This window comes from Heterodontus francisci, chromosome 40 (assembly GCF_036365525.1).
Source record: "Heterodontus francisci isolate sHetFra1 chromosome 40, sHetFra1.hap1, whole genome shotgun sequence".
NCBI classification, from domain to species: Eukaryota; Metazoa; Chordata; class Chondrichthyes; order Heterodontiformes; family Heterodontidae; genus Heterodontus; species Heterodontus francisci.
In genome coordinates this window covers 18,096,027-18,118,659 of record NC_090410.1, presented here as the reverse complement: position 1 = coordinate 18,118,659, position 22,633 = coordinate 18,096,027, and the positions used below count along the sequence as shown (strand labels likewise).

At 43.9% G+C, this 22,633-nt stretch overlaps 1 protein-coding gene across 6 annotated transcripts in view; it reads right to left on the bottom strand.

The window, feature by feature from the left end:
- The window catches only part of LOC137353125 (metastasis-associated protein MTA1-like), a 135,047-nt gene that overhangs the window by 35,582 nt on the left and 76,832 nt on the right, over positions 1-22,633 (bottom strand). For all 6 annotated transcript variants that reach the window (XM_068019143.1, XM_068019144.1, XM_068019145.1 and 3 more), the window contains 3 exons: positions 20,911-20,988; positions 10,916-11,060; positions 1,636-1,699 (listed from right to left, as the gene is read on the bottom strand). In XM_068019143.1, coding sequence (XP_067875244.1) covers positions 1,636-1,699; positions 10,916-11,060; positions 20,911-20,988 — 287 coding nt within the window. The remainder of the gene's footprint in view (positions 1-1,635; positions 1,700-10,915; positions 11,061-20,910; positions 20,989-22,633) is intronic.

Sequence of the window (22,633 nt, the reverse complement as noted above, 5' to 3'; positions counted from 1 at the left end):
CCAACTCTTTCCTCACCATCTGAAGAAACTCAAACTCAACCAAACCCTCACACTACAGACCAGACTCTGTTTAGACAGACAAGTCTCCATTGAAATACTCCAGTCTCATTATCCCGAATCATTTCCCAAAATTTTGATTTTTTTTTTTACTCGAGAATTGGGTCCGTGCAGAGATATATTATCTGGTGCAGCCTGTTTCAGTTTCCTTCACCTTTCAAAAGTAACAGATATAACTTAGAAAAGGAAATACAGCTAGAAGTAGTACGGAATTGATGTACACATACCATGCAGACTCACGAAGAGATTGAATAAATGTTCAAACTTTTTTGAACTTTACTTTGAGTTGGCTTTACAATACTGATTTCTCCATCCCTTCCACCCACCTTCTCCTAGAAATTAAAAACAATTCCTGGAATTTATTAGGAGAAACTGAACACTATTAACAAGGCAAGTCCATTCAGTAACACTCTCCCATCATGTACCCGGGCGCACGTGGAGACACAGGTGCACTAAATGTCTCTGGATTGGGAAATTAACTCAGCCTCCATGGGAACAGCATAGGGTGACAGTATTTCAGGGTTGGGCTTAAGCCAGCGCTATCTGCATGCTGGCCTGAAGTCACTTTTTGATATCCCCCACGACCTCTACCTCCCAGAAGGTCAAGAGCAGCAAATGCATGGGAACATCACCACCTGCAAGTTCCCCTCCAAGCCACACAGCATCCTGACTTGGAACTATATCTCCATTCCTTCACTGTCACTGGGTCAAAATCCTGGAACTCCCTTCCTAACAGCACTGCAGGTGTACCTACCCAACATGGACTACAGAGTTTCAAGAAGGCAGCTCACCACCACCTTCTCAAGGGCAATTAGGGATGGGCAATAAATGCTGGCTTTGCCAGCAACGTCCACATCCCATGAACGAATTAAAAAAAAACTTTGCAGTAATATCTTGATCAGAAGTTACATATATCATGCACTGTCTGTAGGTTCACTTCTTTTCTGTAACATTTCCCGATCATGTTTTGTAAATAACATCCCATTATAAAAATTACACCTTCCAACTCAGCTGAACACAATATCTACTATGCATACACTGACACACACACAGTGCCACGTGTATACTCACACATCCCCCCACGCATGCTCAACCCTCCACACCACCGCGCATGCTCATAGCCCCCCACTACATGGTCGTGCGCATGTGCACACGCACCCCCACACACTCATTGGTGCACACAAGAGCATGTTGGCTTTAAGTTTCTGTGCAGCAATATTTCAATCAGCATATATCATGCACTTTCTGTAGGTGTCACTTTTCTGTGAACACATTCTTCCAATATGCTTTATTAATGACACCTCATTATAAAATATCACATGGTATCTGCTATACATAAACTGCCACACATGCACTGCTGACTGAGATGCACTCACACACGCACACCAACCTCGCTTCCGAGTGTACCTGCACTCCTCACTGGCGTGCACCACACTCCTTACCAACACGTGTGCACACACACGCTCTCCTCATTGACAAGCACACAATACTCAGGAAATTTGAGAATACAGATCACTGTTCCCCATGTGACATACTGTACTCCCTCTAACGGAAGAGGACAAAATGAAGAAATCTCACCTCTTTCTCCAGATACGAAAAGACCGCTTCAGTTTCATTTAGCAGAGTCACACTGCATTTACCTCTGTGTGGAGACAAAGAGAGAGGTTGTTATATTTAAAAGCAAAGTGACATAAAACACATTATTAGGTTAACCCAGGGCAATCTGGGGCCTATAGCAAGTTTAATGCACAACATGCAGACATCTAAACAGAAACCACCAATTCTCATTATGCTCAAAACACTCCACCGAGCAAGACACGTGCATGCTTGCGTCCGCGCGAGTGAGTCTGCGAGGTTGAATGTCCATGCATGATTCCACTTCCCATCCATGTCTGTCTGAATGCAGGAAATCCGACTATTGCTGATATAGGCTCTAAGTAAAGTCAAACCTGGACTGAAAGAATGTATGTCTGAGAATTGGTTGATGCTAAGTATATAGAGTCATAATGGTACAATGGGTGGTCATTTAGCCCATCGAGTCCATGCCAGTTCTCTGTACAGCAATGCAGTCAGTCCCATTCCATCCCATAGCACTGCAAGTTTATTTCCCTCAAGTGTCCATCCGTTTGAAATCATTAATCATCGCCACTTCCATCACTCGCGTAGATAGCGAGTTCCAGATCCATAGAAAAGTTACGGCAGGAAGAGGCCATTCAGCCCATTGTGTCTACACCAGCTAATAAAACTAGCCATCCAATCTAATCCCAACTTTCAGCACCTGGTCCGTAGCCTTGCAGGTTACAGCACTTCAGGTGCCTGTTAAATGAGTTGAGCGTTTCTACTTCCATCACTGATCTGGGCAGTGAATTCCAGACACCCACCACCCTCTGGGTGAAAATGTTTTTCCTCATGTACCCTCTAATCCAACTACCAATCATCCTAAATCTGTGCCCCCTGGTAACTGACCTCTCCGCCAGGGGAAACTCTCCTGACTACACTCTCGGCCCCTCAATTTTGTGCACCTCAACTAAGCCACCCCTCAGCCTCCTCTGTTCTAAGGAAAACAACCCTAGCCAATCCAATCTTTCCTCATAGCTGCAATTTTCAAGCCCTGGTAACATTCTTGTAAATTTCCTCTGTACTCTCTCCAGAGCAATTATGTCCTTCCTGTAACGTGGTGTCCAGAACTGTACACAATACTCCAGCTGTGGCCTAACCAGCGTTTCATACAGTTCTAGCATTACAGTTCTGAAGAAGGGTCTCTGACCTGAAACGTTAACTCTGCTTCTCTCTGCACAAATGCTGCCAGACCTGAGTATTTCCAGCATTTCTCGTTTTTATTCCAGCCTTACATCCCTGCTTTTGTATTCTACACCTCGGCCAATAAAGGAAAGCATTCCATATGCCTTCTTCACCACTATTACCTGTCCTGCCACCTTCAGGGACCTGTGGACATGCACTACAAGGTCCCTCACTTCCTCTACTCCTCTCAACATCCTCCTATATATTGGGTATTCCCTAGTTTGGTTTGCCCTTGCCAAATGTATTACCTCACACTTCTCCGGATTGAGTTCCATTTTCCACTTTTCCACCCACTCAACCAAACCATTGATATCATTCTGGAGTCTACAGCTATCCTCTTCACTATCAACTACACGGCTAATTTTTGTGTCATCTGCAAATTTCCCACTCATGCCTCCCACATTTATGTCCAAATCATTAATATATACCACAAACAGCAAGGGACTCAACACTAAGCCCTGTGAAACGCCACTGGAAACCGCCTTCCATTTGCAAAAATATTCGTCGACCACTACCTTTCGTTTCCTGTCACCGAGCCAATTTTGGATCCAACTCACCACATAGCTCTGTATCCCATCGGCTTTTACTTTTCTGACCAGTCTGCCATGTGGGACCTTGTCAAATGCCTTACTAAAATCCATGTAGACAACATCCACTGCACTACCCTCATCAGTCCTCCTAGTTACTTACTCAAAAAATTCAATTAAGTTCGTAAGACACGACCTTCCCTTAACAAATCCATGCTGATTATCACTGATTAATCCGTGCCTTTCTAAGTGACAGTTTATCCTATCTCTCAGAATTGATTCTAGTAATTTGCCCACCACCGAAGTCAGACTGACTGGCCTATAATTATTTGGCCTATTCCCTCGCACCCTTTTTAAACAATGGTACAACGTTAGCAGACCTCCAATCCTCTGGTACCTCGCCTGCATCTAGTGAGGATTTGAAGATAATCCCCCAAGCATCCGCTATTTCCTCCCTGGTTTCCTTTAATAGCCTGGGATACAATCCATCCGGCCCTGGTGATTTATCCACTTTCAAGGATGTCAGACCCCCCTAGTACTTCCTCTCTCATTATGCTTCTCATGTCTAATATTTCACACTCCTCTTTAACTACAATGTCTGTATCATCCTTCTCCTTTGTGAAGGCAGAGACAAAGTACTCATTAAGAACCTTGCCCACATCTTCTGCATCCATGCATAAGTTACCCTTGTGCATCTCTGATTGGCCCTACCCTTTCCTTAGTTATCTTCTTGCTCTTAAGGCACTGATAAAACATCTCTGGAGTTTCCTTGATTTTACCTGCCAATATTTTTTCATGTCCTGACTTTGAACTATATTGCCATTCCTTCACTGTCACAGGGTCAAAAGCCTGGAAATCCCTCTCTGACAGCACTGTGGGCGTACCTACACCACACGGACTGCAGCTGTTCAAGAAGGTGACTCATCACTTCCTTCTCAAGGGCAATTAGGGATGGGCAATAAATGCAAGGCTTTTTTTTCTTTTTTCTCAAAACTCCGGCGCGCTGCAAGAGCTCCGCTCGGCTCCTGGTAGTGACTACACTTCAAAAAGTATTTCATTTGGCTTGCCAGCGACACCCACATCCCATGAATGAAAAAATTGTTTTACATAATTCAGGAAACTATATAAAGATAAAATGGCTTTTATTTATGGAGCACTTTTCAAGTCACAAATATCCCAATATGCCTTGTGTACAATGAATTGATTTGAAATGCAGTGACTTATGCAGTAAGTTAAGCAGCCACCTGCAACACAATAAGATCCAACATACAAGAGAAGGGGGAAAGGCTAACGAAGTCTTGTTTTTTGGTGGTGCGGGTTGAAGTTGGAATGTTGGCCAGAACACCTGGAGAGCTCCATGTTGTTCACAGAGTGACATGGGTCTTTAACAATTACCTGAAGGCAGCGATCAAACAGGTGGGACCTCCAGCAGTACAGCACTCTTTCAGCACTACATTGGAGTGTCAACTTAAGATCATGTGTTCAAGTCCAGGAGGGGGTTTAAATCAAACCTTCAAATCACAGTCATCAGTTAGAAGATGCAAGGAATGTCTACCTCTGGGGGTCCCTACCCTGACTGAACAGGTGAAGGGCACGAAGCAGCCATTGAAGAAAGGCGAGATAGACCCAAGTCCAATGCAGGCAAGACTTGTGGCAGATAAGACATACACTGTTTCATGGTTCAGGGAGTGTAACAGAAGGGCTTCCTCCAGTCCAGTCCATGCATAAGATCCACAATCAACCTGAAAGCCCGATATATGGCAGAAACGGGAAAACCCTTGTTCAAAGAAGGGATTTGGGCCTCCACCAACCTGTTTCCTCCATCCTGAGGCAGGGACACTGCTTTGCTAATGCCCCTCAAAAGACCTGGATTAATGATTTAAAGGGTAAATCTCATCATTGGATCTTAAATACCAAAATGCTGGTTCATCACAAGCTGCCCTAAAGAGGCTCACAACCATTCCCAAGATGCTCAGCAAATAGGTTTTGGATGATAGTTGCTGGAAGTGATTAGCCAGAGCCCAAGTATGAGACAATGCTCCTATTTCCACGGTTCAACATAATTGGCTGAAGAAAGACAAAACGTTTCTGCTGAAACTCTATATCCCCAACTGGAGAACAATGGGGCATGATGTATATCCATGCAGTCAGGAGGTGATGTGGAATGGGGCACGATGTACTTCCTCGTGGTGATGCTGCACAATGGGGCACGACGTGTTGTATTCTAGAAAACCATTTGGTGAAGGTTAGAACTAGAACCAATCTTTACACACTTTTATGAGCATTTATTTACAGAGTTACACATTACAAACATACACCTCCTAACCCAAAAACCACAGTTTTATTCTGTCTATTTACATGGACACAAATGACTCCTGAAGTAATGCCCACGACCTGCATACAATTAATAAACAATTAACAGATTCCTTTAATTACAGTTTATATGTACAAACAAAATGTCAAAATAAATTAGATCAAAGACCTCCATATTCTGCACAAAGCATTACACTGCGAAATGCCCCTCCTCTAGGACCCGTAACAATTTCTTTGTAGATGCATTTCTTTTTGTAAAACAATCAGACATTGATGACTGGAGGAAGCCCTTCTGTTACACTCCCTGAACCATGAAACAGAGTATCTCTTATCTGCCACAAGTCTTGCCTGCATTGGACTTGGGTCTATCTCACCTTCAATGGCTGCTCCGTGCCCTTCACCTGTTCAGTCAGGGTAGAGACCCCCAGAGGCAGACATTTTTTGCATCTTCTAACTGATGACTGTGATTTGAAGGTTTGATTAAAACCCCCTCCTGGACTCCACCCATTTGAGATTTTCTTTCTCACCAGCATTTATTTCAAGGTCAATCTTTAACCTTTTCTCATCACATTTGTAGAGTGTACATTGTCCCACAATGAATGATTATCTACATGACATTCAGTGAGTATACCATCTTCAGTACACCCACTGTACAGAATTGCACTTAAAAGTTTTGACAAATAGAATCCCATATCCAGTGTCTCTACAAGAGCTGGTGTTTCAGCAGCCAAAGTACTTTTAAACAACTTTTTATTTTCTTAGCTTTCCAAGCTAAAAGGTCATTTCCCATCTTCACCCGTAAGAAATATTATGAAACCAATTTCATTAGAATACTCATCAGGAAGATTAGAATAAGAGGCATTGCTAAAATGACTAGTTTCATGTTCTTTGGGTCACCGAAGGATAGGAACTTAAGTATGTATTTCTCCAGATTTACTTTTATTTAACGTTTTATTTGTCCTACACTGTATGGGATCTTCTTCTCACTGCTGCTCTCACATGCGTTCAAGTATTCAGAAGAAGGAATTTTCCTCCACACAAGATCAGAGGGCAGGTTGTTCAATGTTGCCCGTCATAAAGCGAAGTCCAAAGTACGGAAAGTCCTCATCAGGGAACTCCTCTTTGCTGACGATGCTGCTTTAACATCTCACACTGAAGAGTGCCTGCAGAGTCTCATCGACAGGTTTGCGGCTGCCTGCAATGAATTTGGCCTAACCATCAGCCTCAAGAAAACAAACATCATGGGACAGGATGTCAGAAATTCTCCATCCATCAATATTGGCGACCACGCTCTGGAGGTGGTTCAAGAGTTCACCTACCTAGGCTCAACTATCACCAGTAACCTGTCTCTCGATGCAGAAATCAATGAGCGCATGGGAAAGGCGTCCGCTGCTATGTCCAGACTGGCCAAGAGGGCGTGGGAAAATGGCGCACTGACACGGAACACAAAAGTCCGAATATTTCAAGCCTGTGTCCTCAGTACCTTGCTCTATGGCAGCAAGGCCTGGACAATGTATGTCAGCCAAGAGCGACATCTCAACTCATTCCATCTTTGCTGTCTCCGAAGAATTCTTGGCATCAAGTGGCAGGACCATATCTCCAACGCAGAAGTCCTCGAGGCAGCCAACATCCCCAGCAGATACACCCTACTGAGCCAGCGGCGCTTGAGATGGCTTAGCCATGTGAGCCGCATGGAAGATGGCAGGATCCCCAAGGACGCATTGTACAGTGAGCTTGTCACTGGTATCAGGCCCACCGGCCGTCCTTGTCTCCGCTTTAAAGTCGTCCGCAAACGCGACATAAAGTCCTGTGACATTGACCACAAGTCGTGGGAGTCAGTTGCCAGTGATCGCCGGAGCTGGCGGACAGCCACAAAGGCGGGGCTAAACAGTGGCGAGTCGAAGAGACTTAGCAGTCGGCAGGAAAAAAGACAGTAGCGCAAGGAGAGCGCCAACTGTGTAACAGCCCCGACAACCAATTTTATCTGCAGCACCTGTGGAAGAGTCTGTCACTCTAGGATTGGCCTTTATAGCCACTCCAGGCGCTGCTCCACAAACCACTGACCACCTCCAGGTGCTTACCCATCGTCTCTCGAGACAAGGAGGCCAAAGAACAAGAACAGATTTGCCCTTCAACATTCTTGACTTTGGGGTGTTTCATCATAGCACTTAACTCCAACACATCAAAACCAGCATCTGTTCTAGTCTGAGTGCCCAACCAATTCAACTGACCAATGAAGCATCACAATTGCTGTCTCTTCTTTGGATACACGATCCCGTTTCTGTGAGGACCTAGAACGAATAACGGGAATGAAAGTAACACTCTTGAAATAGGATTATTGATTTGAAGTTATTCTAGACCTACTCTGCTTAATCTAAACCAATATATTTAAAAACCCACAAGACTGATACCCAATAATAAATTCTACTCTAATCTTAACACATTTCTCCAAGTCCACAGTATTACCACCCCAGATGAAAGCATCAACATGCATTACGAAGATGCCTGAAAAGTTTCCTTTATCATGCCAATAAAACTTTGTGGGATCTGATGTTAGTTGAACAAAACCCATCAGCAGCAGTACAGATGTCACCACAAAATACCACACCCCGAAATCATCATTCAGGCCATAGACACATTGGTTTAGTTCCCATAGTTTCCTTCTGCATCTGCCACCGCTTTGGGAGGTTTCAGAAACACGACTCTCTGAAAAGTATCACCCTGTAGAAATGCAGCTTTTCTGTCGATTGATTTACACTCCCATAAATATATGGCCAAAAGAGCTAAAAATATTTTCAAGATTACTTTTCCAGCAGTGGGAAGGTCCACTCTAACATCTGTTATCACCCAGTCACTCTTCAAACTCCCGAGTAACTTGCATCGCTTTAGCCTCAAGTCCCATCTGCAAGGGTTTTTCAGTTCAAACCCACCTATGTGACAGCTGGTTGCCCCGTATCTGTAGGGCCCTACTAAATTCAAGGTCAAATTTTATGAATTTCAGAGTCACGGCATTTTAAGAATCGTGAATTTCACGATTTCACATATTTGAATCTTAAATTTCAGTGTCGCAACAAATTATGAAAATGATCTATTTAAAACAAAAAGTCAAAGATAAGGGAGGTTTCTGGTTGCAAATAGCATTTATTGTACTCAAAAACTAATCTAAAACACTGACTATAAATAGAATACATTCTTCATTCACTGAAGTCAGTTGTTGAACGCAAGCACGGAGCAACGTGCAATTGTCTCTTCCTTCATTTCCTGTTTCTGCGCTGAGAATACCTGCCCGTGGCACTCTCCACGTTGAGTTTGTTGGAATAGTTTGCACAATGTGTAGCAAAAAACCTTCGGCAGATAGCCTGTTGTAGTTTATTTGCAGTTGACAAGCGACCATCATTTTGCACATTATGTCGAATTATCTGCAGCTTTGGGAGATCAAGTTTTGCCAATGGTATGTTGATGCTTGCAAAAGCATCCACAAGTTCCGTTGTAACTAACTGACGATTTTCTGAGATTTCTGTCTACTTCTTAAAAAGAGGTGAAATTGTTGCTTTTTTTTTTTAAAGCATGTTCATTTTCCAGCAATGTGACGTTCGATGCTCTCTTTCTGCTGCAATGGTTTTCAGATTCTTAAGTGGCGCTGAACCTCTGCCCACCATGTGAGATTCAATGAAACACTGCAGCGTGTACAAAACAGTATTCCACCATCAGCATGCAGAATTTGGCTTCCAAATTCTTGCACTCGATGTGCTGCAGTAATGTTATGGTCGTTTTTGATTTGATCATTCTGGTATTCTGACTTGTCTGCTAATACTTGATACTAGTTCAACATAGAAACATAAAAAAATAGGAGCAGGAGTAGACCATTTGGTCCTTCAAGCCTGCTCCACCATTCATTATGATCATGGCTGATAATCCAACTCAGTAACCTGTTCCCGCTTTCGCCCATATCCTTTGATTCCTTTAAACCCAAGAGCTATATCTAACTCCTTCTTGAAAATATACAATGTTTTGGCCTCAACTTCTCTGAAAACTGTACCCGAAGCCCTCCTTTCATCTACCAATCAGCGAGTTGAGTCTTGAAATTCACAAGGGGAAGGAAAAAGGTTTCTAAGGAAAGCTTTTTAAAAATTCATTCATGGGATGTGGGCGTCGCTGGCCAGGCCAGCATTTATTGCCCATCCCTAATTGCCCAAACTGAGTTACTTGCTAGGCCATTTCAGAGGGCATGTAAGAGTCAACCACATTGCTGTGGGTCTGGAGTCACATGTAGGCCAGACCAGGTAAGGACATTAGTGAACCAGATGGGTTTTTACAACAATCGACAATGGTTTCATGGCCATCATTAGACTAGCTTTTTTTAAATTCCAGATTTATTAATTGAATTCAAATTCCACCTTCTGCTGTGGTGGGATTTGAACCCATGTCCCCAGAGCAATACCCTGGGTCCCTGGGTTACTAGTCCAGTGACAATACCACTACGCCACCGCCTCCCCAAAGCTTGCACTATTTCAGTCCAAAGCCGGGCTAACTTGTGAATGTTCCCACTCCTAACTCAGGTTTTAGGAAGTTATAACTCCTACTATTTTAATAGTTAGAAGTTATGAATGTAGCAGCAATAAAAAGGATAAATCTGAGACATACAAACAAACTTGTCCAGCCACATGCAAATCGCGACCAACAGCAAAAACCGACATGTGCAGTCTTTTTATAGCTCAGACTATTCCCTTTGTCTCTATATACAGGGACGACTACTAATGGGTCAAACAAACTTGCAGACCCCCTGAAATTTACCAGAGAATCCCAGTTGTGAATCTCTGCTCTAGACTACCTTCAGACGAACAACCCACAGAAGAGAGCAAAACACATGGTCTGTTTCATATTGTCGGTCGGCTCTATGTTGAACCCATGTGGTAGGAACTGGGCTGTAGAACATAACATAGAACTGTGGTTCTTAATGAAGTAAAGGTAGCTGTCATTGATCCAAGGTGCAGTGCAGTAATACAGATTCTCCCTTCCCAGACAAGGTGGCAAACCATCTTAATGGATGGATTAGCTGTGGCACAGCAACATTAGAATGCCTGCTGCTACCAACAGCATGCCGCCTGGACAATACTTTTAAATTCTGCTCCCAGCAAAGATGGGATGCACCAGCTGTATTTGGACATATTGTGGGTGAGGGTAGGGAGATTGTGTTCATGCAAACTTCTGCTTACCGTATGTGCGTTGCTGGTAACGACTCAAGTTGTCGTGATAGGAACAGCTCTCTATGTTTGAGCTGGTGTTGCTGTTTTTCAGTCAATTGCTGTGGGTTGTCCGTGTTTGTTTCTGTTTCTGTTTCCATTTCCTCCTCCAGATCTTCTGTATTTAAAAACAAAACAAAAAATGTTACACCAGCTGCTACTGCACAGCACATTGAGCAAAACTGGCCGCTGATAACTCACGGGCAGCTCCTCACACACTCACTCTGCCTGTGCCCGAGGGAGTAGGTGGATGCTGGAGCCCCATTACTAGCTTGAGAGCCAACAGCAAGGCCACAAATTTGGAGATCCACATTGTGTTTGCAGCTTTTCAGAGACATCGATGCCTTCCATGATTGGACGGCTGAAAAAGGTGAAATCAGACCCACTCAAGGAATACACACAGCCTTGAACTTATTGAACGGTGCATCAGGCTCAAGGGGTCGAGTGGCCAACTCCTACTCCTAATTCGTACATTTGTAGGTACTTCTCCCTGTCCTCCAGGGACAATTATACTTCAAAGACTGTGCTTTTGTTCCAAAGGTTGAGACTAAAGCAGATTGTTGAGCAAAGTGAAGGAAACTTTAATCTGCAACTAATTCCTGCTATTTCTGACCTGGGAGTGTTTGATGCTAACATTAGATGCTTGAAGTGGAAAATATCTAATTTCCCAGCACCAACACCCTTGATAAACATAAAACCTCTCCCCCCTCCTCCCAATTAGGTTAGAAGCTAAGACATTTCTTCAGTGGACTGTGGACTTAGGGAAGGGAGAATTAATATTTATCTCTTATCCCTACGCATGGCTTCACGTAGCATTAAGCTGCACAGGCAAAGTCCCAAGCTCAATTGCAAGCTTGCACCGAGTGAGTCATCACCAGCTGCAGTGATAAGGATGCACTTGATTGGGGCAGGGTGGGGAAGATAGAGGGAGAAACAATAAAGATTCTCAGCCCTCGTCGCTATCCAGAATCCCTTGCTGGACAGCAGACAAGTGAATGTCAGGCTAAAACTCAAACCAAGCTTTAGTGACCATAAGAACAAGAGTAGGTCACTCTGCGCCTCTATCGCTATTCAATCAGATAATCAGATCATGGCTGATCTGCGCCTCGACTCCATATCCCTTAAGGACATAAACAGAAGCAGGAGCAGGCCATATGGCCCATCGAGATGCTCCACATACAAAAATATCATGGCTGAATTTCTAAGAGCTCCAGTTCCCCACACCATCCCCCATATCAGATTTCCTTAGTACCCAAAAATCTATCGATCTCAGCCTTGAATATAGTTATCGTCTGAGCATCCACACACCTCGGGTTGAGAATTCCAAAGATTCACAACCATTTGTATGAAGAAATTTCTCCTAAGCTCAGTCATAAATGCTGATCCCTTATTCTGAGGCTATGACTTCTACTTCTAAACACTTCAGCCAGGGACAACACCCTTCCAGCATCTACCCTGTAAAGCACCTAAGAATTCTATACATTTCAATGAGATCATCTCTCATCTTTCAAAATTCCAGAGAATATAAACCAATTCTACTCAATCCCTCCTCCGAGGACAACACTCTCATGCTAGGAATCAATCTCATGAGCCTTCGTGGCATCCCCACTAAGGCAAGTAAGAAAACCAAAACTAACAGTACTCCAAGGCCCCATACAACTGCAGCAGAATTTCCTTACTCTTATACTCCAACCCCCTTATAATAAAGGCAACGTATCATTTCCCTTCCTAACTGATTGCTCTACCTGTGTGTTAACTTTGTGATTCATGTCTAGGTCATCCAATTTCCTCTGAATACCAACATTAACTACTCTCTCATTTAAAAAATATTCTGTTTTTCTATTCTTCATATCTGTTGCGCCAATGTGTTTTGTTGAATGATAATTTTCTGTAAGCCACTGACTGGAGACCTGAATTTATATTTTCTTTTAAAAAGACATTTTTAAAGACGACATTTAAAACAGAATGACTGCGAGCAGCTTAGGATGATCACCTAGTAGGCTACACTGTATTCTACATTGCAAAGGTCTGTGAGGAGACACAAAATGTCGACTGATTTCCCCAGCAAGAACCAACACCTGGGAAGTTTAAAGGAACTGCCTGTTCTCTCAGCAAGCAGAAAAATGCTGCTAACCGCTATGTTTGAATGACTGAGTGGCAGTCATCTAACAAGCCCCTCCCCATCTGTGGATTCAAGCTTGTGTCTTTCTGCAGCACAGAAAAAAGCAACTGGACGGTGACACGAGCAGACCCTAAGTGGGGGGTCCCTCTCTCTATTCCAGCTTGAAAGCTTTCAAATCCTGCTTGTTGACTGACCACCTTTGCATACTTCGGCCACAATCAGAAACCTTGTTAGAGGAAATCATCCACATTGCTTTCTCCAAGAAACTCACTGAACCAGTCATCTACGTCTTCAAACTAAAAGCCTCAGGACCACCACATTCAGCTGGAAGCCAGCCGAATCACCAACCTTCACCTTTTATGGACTGTAACTCAACCAATCTACCTTTTCCCTCTCGGTAACATACTGTTGTGTGTGTAAACCTCTAGAGTTTACGTGAGTGTGAGAAAGTTGGCGCATTGTTTATTATTTTATTAGTTCAGTTTAGGTACAATAAAGTTAACCTCTTGCTTTGTTAAACTCAAGAAAACCTGTCCGATTGGTTTGTGCTATGATCATAGTAATTAAACATCTAATGAATTGGCCAGTACATCCACTTTAAGAATTACACCTGTTGTGGTCTAACAAGGAGAGGGAAAAGAGGGAAGCCCTTCAACCCCTCCTCAATTAACCATAACAGAAATTTGGGAGCTCCTGTCGGGAAATCATACCCAAAGACAAACAGGAAATTGGAAGCGGGAAACCAAACTGATCCCGAGCAATAATTTAAAAACTTCAATACAGGTTTTCTTATGGTTTTCAGTGCCAGAGTATTAAAATGCCCACATTCAAGGCCAGTACCTTCCTAGAACAGAGTGAACTAACTTGGGCCAGGTTAAAAGCCCTACCTGTTGAAGAATGTAGCTGGGCAGTTAGAGATCCAGCCAAAAGCTAGGAAGTCTGAAATCCAAAAACTAGTGGCTAACCATTTTTAAATTGTCACTGAAGAACCGGGGACAGGTATAGAATTTGAGACAGACAAAGCAACATTAACTAAGGTACAACTAGAACAGAGGAAACTAGAATTAGAATTCCTGAAGCAGAAAGAACACAGTTTCAGGAAAGAGAAAAAGGGAGGAAAGGGAAAAAGAGCTTTCCAAAGGGAGTTAGGGCAGCTTGAACTGAACAGGGAAAGACCCAATGTATCCAATGAAGGCACCGCTCGTGAGGGAGTTACCCCACGCTCAGGACAGGGTACTGAGCTCTTAAAGTTCTCCCAATTGATACCAAATTTCAATGAGGGGAATGTGGAAGCATTTTTCATCTGTGCTGAAAAGTTTGCAAAACAGCTGAAGTGGCCAGTAGACAGTTGGACACTGTTATTGCAAAGCAAACTAACAGGAAAAGCCTATGAGGTTTATTCACCGTTGCCTGATGACAGTTCATCAGATTATGAGAAGACTAAAATGGCCATCCTGAGTACACACAAGCTAGTACCGGAGGCGTACCGCCAAAAATTCCGAACTCTCCGAAAGCAGCCTGAACAAACGTACATTGAGTTCGAAAGAGTTAAGCAACTCGCTTTTGACCAATGGATACAAGCACTTAAGATACAGTCCACTGATGAAAACCTTAGAGGTGATCCTCCTCGAGAAGTTCAAAAACTCGCTTCCACTTTCCATAAGAAACCACATGGAAGAAAAAAAGGTTCCAAGAGCCAGGCAGGCAGCAATGCTGATTATACACTTATTCACAAGCCCTTGGCCCAAGGGACACCGTTCCCCAGTCACCTCCAAAAACCTGAAAAGGATTGAAGGTGGGAGTGTGGGAGGATGAACAGCCATGAGTGGGAAAGGAAAGCTGGAAACATAGGGGGCCCTCCTCAAGCCAAAAAGGAAGGTGCTGAAAACAAGAGTGATGCCTGGAAGCCTGTATGTTTCCATTGTAATAACGCAGGCCACCTTCGAGCTGACTGCTGGAAGTTATGGGGAAAACTCATAGGTTTAGTCAGGGTACACCACACCAGTACAGGAAATGGGGCCCTGATGGAAAGCACATCAGAGCAGGTTGTGGCTTTAACAGTGGCAGAGGGACCCAGTAAACCTACAGTTGAGAGTGCAGGAAAACATAAAATCCCTGAGAGTTAACAGGATTTTGTGTCCAGAGGAAAATGACCCCAAACCCTTTGAGTGAGGCGAGTAAACCCATAGTCATACTTAGGGATACAGGGCCACCCAATCCCTTCTGCTGGGAAAAGGAATGACCTTTCCCTCCAGAGAGTGCATTGAATGGTATTGGAGGAAAGTACATGCCCACACCTTTATACTGGGCTCACTCGGAGTGCGACTTTGTTTCAGGACTGTAACCATGGGGATTGTCCTGAGTTTACCGCTGGATGGGGTCAATCTGCTCCTTGGAAATGATTTGTTGGGGGCGAAGATGGTAGCTTCCCCAGTGGTTTGAGAGACAGAACAGTTACAGGAAAAGGTCCCCGGCATTTTTCCTGCGTAGTGACCCGGTCCAAGGTCAAACAAGTTCCTACGGACAGATGACCTTACTGTTATCTGAAACCTTCTGTGGGAAGTTAGAGGACCCAGAGGATGGGCTGAACAGGTCTTCCTTGGTCGAGGCTCAGCAAGCCGACCCAGGGTTAAAAAAAGTTAGCAGACTGCTGAAACTGAAGCAGAGGGTGTTCCAAAATGCTACTATGAAAAGAATGAGTTAGAATAGGGCCAATCAAGGATAGTAGTGGGAAGTTGTGTGTGGAATCAGAGGAGATAGGGGAAGCGTTAAATGAATATTTTTCGTCAGTATTTACAGTAGAGAAAGAAAATGTTGTCGAGGAGATTACTGAGATACAGCCTACTAGGCTAGATGGGATTGAGATTCACAAGGAGGAGGTGTTAGCAATTTTGGAAAGTGTGAAAATAGAAAAGTCCCCTGGGCCAGATGGGATTTATCCTAGGATTCTCTGGGAAGCCAGGGAGGAGATTGCAGAGCCGTTGTTGTTGATCTTTATGTCGTCATTGTCGACAGGAGTAGTGCCGGAAGACTGGAGGATAGCAAATGTTGTCCCCTTGTTCAAGAAGGGGAGTAGAGACAGCCCTGGTAATTATAGACCTGTGAGCCTTACTTCGGTTGTGGGTAAAATGTTGGAAAAGGTTATAAGAGATAGGATTTATAATCATCTTGAAAAGAATAAGTTCATTTGCGATAGTCAGCACGGTTTTGAAAGGTAGGTCGTGCCTCACAAACCTTATTGGGTTTTTCGAGAAGGTGACCAAACAGGTGGATGAGGGTAAAGCCGTGGATGTGGTGTATATGGATTTCAGTAAGGCGTTTGATAAGGTTCCCCACGGTAGGCTATTGCAGAAAATACGGAAGTATGGGGTTGAAGGTGATTTAGAGCTTTGGATCAGAAATTGGCTAGCTGAAAGAAGACAGAGGGTGGTGGTTGATGGCAAATGTTCATCCTGGAGTTTAGTTACTAGTGGTGTGCCGCAGGGTTCTGTTTTGGGGCCACTGCTGTTTGTCATTTTTATAAATGACCTGGAAATGGGTGTAGAAGGGTGGGTTAGTAAATTTGCGGATGACACGAAGGTCGGTGGAGTTGTGGATAGTGTCGAAGGGTGTTGTAGGGTACAGAGGGACATAGAAAGGCTGCAGAGCTGGGCTGAGGGATGGCAAATGGAGTTTAATGCGGAGAAGTGTGAGGTGATTCACTTTGGAAGGAGTAACAGCAATGCAGAGTACTGGGCTAATGGGAAGATTCTTGGTAGTGTAGATGAGCAGAGAGATCTTGGTGTCCAGGTGCATAAATCCCTGAAAGTTGCTACCCAGGTTAATAGGGCTGTTAAGAAGGCATATGGTGTGTTAGCTTTTATTAGTAGGGGGATCGAGTTTCGGAGCCACGAGGTCATGATGCAGCTGTACAAAACTCTGGCGAGGCTGCACCTGGAGTATTGCGTGCAGTTCTGGTCACCGCATTATAGGAAGGATGTGGAAGCTTTGGAAAGGGTGCAGAGGAGATTTACTAGGATGTTGCCTGGTATGGAGGGAAGGTCTTACGAGGAAAGGCTGAGGGACTTGGGGTTGTTTTCGTTAGAGAAGGAGGAGGAGAGGTGACTTAATAGAGACATACAAGATAATCAGAGGGTTAGATAGGGTGGATAGAGAGAGTCTTTTTACTCGGATGATGATGGCAAACACGAGGGGACATAGCTTTAAGTTGAGGGGTGAAAGATATAGGACAGATGTCAGAGGTAGTTTCTTTACGCAGAGAGTAGTAGGGGCGTGGAACGCCCTGCCTGCAACAGTAGTAGACTCGCCAACTTTAAGGGCATTTAAGTGGTCATTGGATAGACATATGGATGAAAATGGAATAGTGTAGGTCAGATGGTTTCACAGGTCGGCGCAACATCGAGGGCCGAAGGGCCTGTACTGCGCTGTAATGTTCTAATTCTAATGAGGTGCTGATGAGGAAGTGGAGACCTCCGCACAGACCTACAAGGTCCCTCATTTCCTCTACGCCTCTCTACTCTCCCATTAGCTGTGTATTCCTTTGCCTTGTTTGACTCCCCAAATGCATCACCTCACACTTCTCCTGGTTGAATTCCATTTGCCACTATTCTATGCACCTGACCAGTCCATCAATATCTTCCTGCAGCCTCCTCACTATCTTCCACACGGCCAATCTTCGTGTCGTCTGCAAACTCCTTGATCAAGCCCCCTACATTTACGTTCAAATCGTTAATGTATACCGTAAAAAGCAAGGGAGGAGGCTGTAGGGTGCAGGAAGATATTGATGGACTGGTCAGGTGCATAGAATAGTGGCAAATGAAATTCAACCAGAAGCATGAGGTGATGCATTTGGGGAGTCAAACAAGGCAAAGGAATACACGGTTAATGGGAGAATACTGAGAGGGAACCAGTGCCGAGACCTGCGGAATGCCACTGGAAAAAGCCCTCCAGTTGCAGAAATACCCATCAACAATTAGCCTTTGTTTCCTGCCACTAAGCCAATTTTGTATCCAACGTGTTACATTTCCCTGGATCCAATGGGCTTTTTTTTTTTAAAAACCAGTCTGCCATGCGAGACCTTGTCAAAAGCCTTGCTAAAATCCATGTAGGCCACATCAATTGCACTACCCTCATCAAACTTCCTTGTTACTTCTTAAACGAACTCGACCAAGTTGGTCAGACAAGATCATCCCTTAACAAATCCATGCTGACAATCCTTGATTAATCTGTACCCTTCTAAGTGACAGTGTATCCTGTATCGCAGAATTAATTCCAATCATTTACCTATTTCTGAGGTTAGACTGACTGGACTGTAATTATTCAGTCTATCCCTCTCTCCCTTTTTAAACAGAGGTACAACATTAGCAGTCCTCCAATCCTCTGGCACCATACCTGCATCCAGTGATGACTGGAAAATTATGGTCAGACCTTCTGCTGTTTCCTCTCTTGCTTCTTTTTACAGCTTGGGATACATTTTATCCAGCCCTGGTGATTTATCAACTTTTAAGGATGCTAATCCCATCAATACTTCCTCTCTCCTTATGTTAATCACATCCAACACATCATATCCATCTTCCTTAACTAAAATATCTGCATCGTCCCCCTCTTTTGCGAAGACAGAGGCAAAGTATTCATTAAGAGCAATACCAACATCTTCCGCCCCTACACACGAGTTACCTTTTTGGTCTTTTATGGGCCCTACTCTTTCCTTAGTTATCCTCTTACTCCTAATGTATTGATAAAACAAATTTGGGTTCACCGTTATTTTGCTTGCCAATATTCTTTCAAGCCCTCTCTTAGCTTTCCTAATTTCCTTTTTGATTTCACCCCTCCACTTTCTATATTCCTCTTGGCTTTCTGTAGTATTGAGGTCTTGGAGTCAGACGCTAGGTTTCCTTTTCTGCCTTATCTTACCCTGTAAGCTCCTTGATATCCATGGGGCCCCACCCTTTTACTTTGTGAAAACATGTTTACTTGAACCCCTTGAATCTCGCCTTTGAATGTCTCCCACTGCTCTGACACTGATTTACCTTCAAGTAGCCGTTTCCAGTCCACTTCCACTAAATCACTCCTCAGCTTTGTACAATTGGTCTTGCCCCAATTGAGAACTCTGACTTCTGTTCTATCCTTATCCTTTCCCACAATTATGTTAAAAACTGACTGAATTATGATCACTACCACTCCTTCCACCTGCCCATCTTCATTTCCTAAAATTAAGTCTAAAACTGTGCCGTCTCGTTAGACTTGCTACATACTGGCCAAAAAAGTTCTCCTGAAATCTGCACCCTCAATTCCTTTCATTCTAAAACTATCCCAGTTAATATTGGGCAGTTAAAATCCCCTATTACAGCCCTATTGTTTTGTACTTCTCAGAAATTTGCCTACGTATCTGCTCTTCTATCTCCCTCTGACTGTTTGGGAGTCCATAGTACACTGCCAGCAGTGCGATTGCCTCTTTTTTGTTTCTTAGCTCAATTCATATGGCCTATGGACTCTAACTCAACCAATCTACCTTTCCCCACTCTGTAGCCTATTTGTGTGTGTGCAAACCTCGAGTGTGTGTGTGTTTGAGCTGAACGCAGTATTCTAAATGGGGTCTGGCCAAGGCTCTGTACAAGTGAAGCACAGCTTCCTTCTTGTATTACAGCCTCCTTGAGATAAAGGCTAACATTCCATTATCCTTTTGGTTACTTTTTGCACCGGAACATCAGCATTTTTGTGATTTGTGCACATGGACACACAAATTTCTCTGTTCCTTCACAGTTCCTAGTTTCTCACCATTAAGAAAATATTGTGGTTCATCTTTCTTGGATCCAAACATTTCCCCACAATGAAGTCCATTTGCCACAGTTTTGCTTACTGTTGCATGGTTTCCTCCAATTCTGAGCATTTCCACTTTTGTTAATAATGGCATAACTGTAACACCAGTGATAACCAGTGAAAATAATGCTGATGGGAAAAATCTAGAGTTCAAGACAGGGGCTCATGTGAAGAGCAGCCACTGGCTGAGCTACTGGAGGGTACTGACACCCAAGGCTTGTACCCAGCTAGTCAGTAACTTGGGGAGGGGGAAAAAATACACAGACTGCATTCACATCGCACCTAACATCTCAAAGTGCTTCACATACTTTGAATTGTATTTTCTTTAATTGTTACACTAAAGGGAGAAAACTAGAAACTTTAAAGCTCTAAGTCGACCCGAGATTATAACAGGTAAACTGTAGATCCTCATTCTTATAGGCAGGTAGGCAACGGGACAGAATAGTTGAATGTTTTCATCTTGAGCTGAACTTCCATCAGTAAAGGCATCATAACAGGAGCCTAAGAAACATAAGGATGCTAATGCTTGGAAAATAACCATTAGCAACACACATTTTGATGTGGTGATATTCTTGCATCATGCTTTGAATTGTGCACTTAAATGACTAATTCTCGCAACCAGTAAACATCAGACTGTTTTGCACACAGCGCAGGTGAATGGGAACAGAACTGGACAGGACCCACACAAGAACCTGTTGGGTAGATTGGCACAGAAAGGAAGCGACAGCACACGATTGGTACAGTAACTGAAGGTCATAGGAGCTGAAGTAGCACATCCACGATGCAGGTCAACTTGAAAATGAAATGAATTCCGTGCAGCACCTCAGCCTTCAACAAGAACAGAATCACAGAATGTCAAAAATCTTTGCATTATGGATTCACCTTGCCATTCCTGCAGGTGCAGTGTTATGGTCTGTCCTTTCAGTGCAAAGAGAAGGTTAAAAGTCAGGAACAGAATTTTGTCCTTGGGTCCTCACAGGATGCAGATTGTTGACAGAAACAAACTGAGGGATGGCAATTTACTCACCAGCTTTAGGCAGAGTTTCTTGTGGAACATCTGGGACCTCATTTGGTAGTGTTGGATCACAATTATCCAGTTCTTGGCCTGCACAAATTGAGAACAGATGAACAACAAATGATGAAACAGCTCATTTTATCTGCTCCTATTAAGGGGAAAGTGCTGTCATTTTTTTTTTCTTTTTTTCTTCTTTTGGGCCTCCTTATCTCGAGAGACAATGGATATGCGCCTGGAGGTGGTCAGTGGTTTGTGAAGCAGCGCCTGGAGTGGCTATAAAGGCCAATTCTGGAGTGACAGGCTCTTCCACAGGTGCTGCAGAGAAATTTGTTTGTTGGGGCTGTTGCACAGTTGGCTCTCCCCTTGCGCCTCTGTCATGTGCCTTACTTTTATCTAACGAGGACTAGTGCACTCTGGCTTGACAGTGCCATTTACAGCAACATTTTTTCAATATTTGTACAGCGGACATGCCTTGCACCAAATCCTGGATGTTTACCTACGCTGATGACATAGCACCGCCGACACAGGAAACAACACTAAAGAAACCAAGAAGGACACTCACCAGTGACCTGGACCTACTGGAAAGCTACTTCCAGACCTGCCGTTTCCACCCCGATCCACATAAGACAGTTCTGTCGGCATCCCATCTGAACAACAACGCCACAAGGAAAAAAATCAATGTTTCCTTCTGCAGAAAACTATTTACCCGTGACCATCACCTAAAATGCCTGGGTGTCCCCCGGACAGTACTCTCACCTATCAGCCTCATCTCATTATCAGCCAAAACACAAAAACTGAGGTATGAACCTGATCTGGAAGCTCCCTGGAATGTGATGGGGGTGCACAGCCAGAACACTTCGCAATGCAACAGAGGCCTTAGTCTACACTGCTGCGGAATACTGCTCTGTCTCATGGTCCTGCAGCCACCTCACAAAGATCATGGATGTGCAGCTAAATGCCGCCATACGGACATTGTTAGAGACACTTAAGTGTATGCCGACTGACTGACTCCCAGTGCTGTCCTATACTGTCCACCTGCCATTCACCACAACACCATGCTGCTCCATGCAATGGAAAAAAACCCCATAAAAAACATGAGCAACACCAACCATACCATGCACAAAGACTTGAAAAATCCACCACTTAATATCACATCAGCCATTCTGAGAAACATCAGTTAATATTCATACAGCTGATATCAATCCACTACACAGATGGCCGTAATCATTGACCCCAGGTAGCATAAACAATCAACACCTCATCAGTGACCCAACAGCAGAGGCCCTCAAAGACAGCGGACAGCGTTCAGCTGAATCCGCTCAGCACATGGACGATGCGGCCACCTGCTCCTTAAGTGGAAGAGGAGGGACAATCTGAAGTGCGATTGTGGCCATGAGTCTCATGAGATCCACCACTTAATATCAGCCTGCCCACTAAAGGTCTGTTGTGGGAGGCACCTCATTTCTCCATTCAGCATCCCAGGAGGCCATTGAATGGAGAGCCAAACTACACATCCCATAATCAGCCTTGCCCAGCATACAAAATTGTAGTATTGCAGCACAGTTACACAGGAAGAGAATTTGAAGGAAATTTTAGCACATTTGATGTCAGTTCATAAACCAACTTAAAGTTTCAAAGTTGAAATAAATAAGACAGGCTCGGAGGATGGCCAACTAGGTAAAGGCCCAAATCTGTACTGTAGTGTCCAGAAGGCTGCACAGTCTTCTGCTGGCTT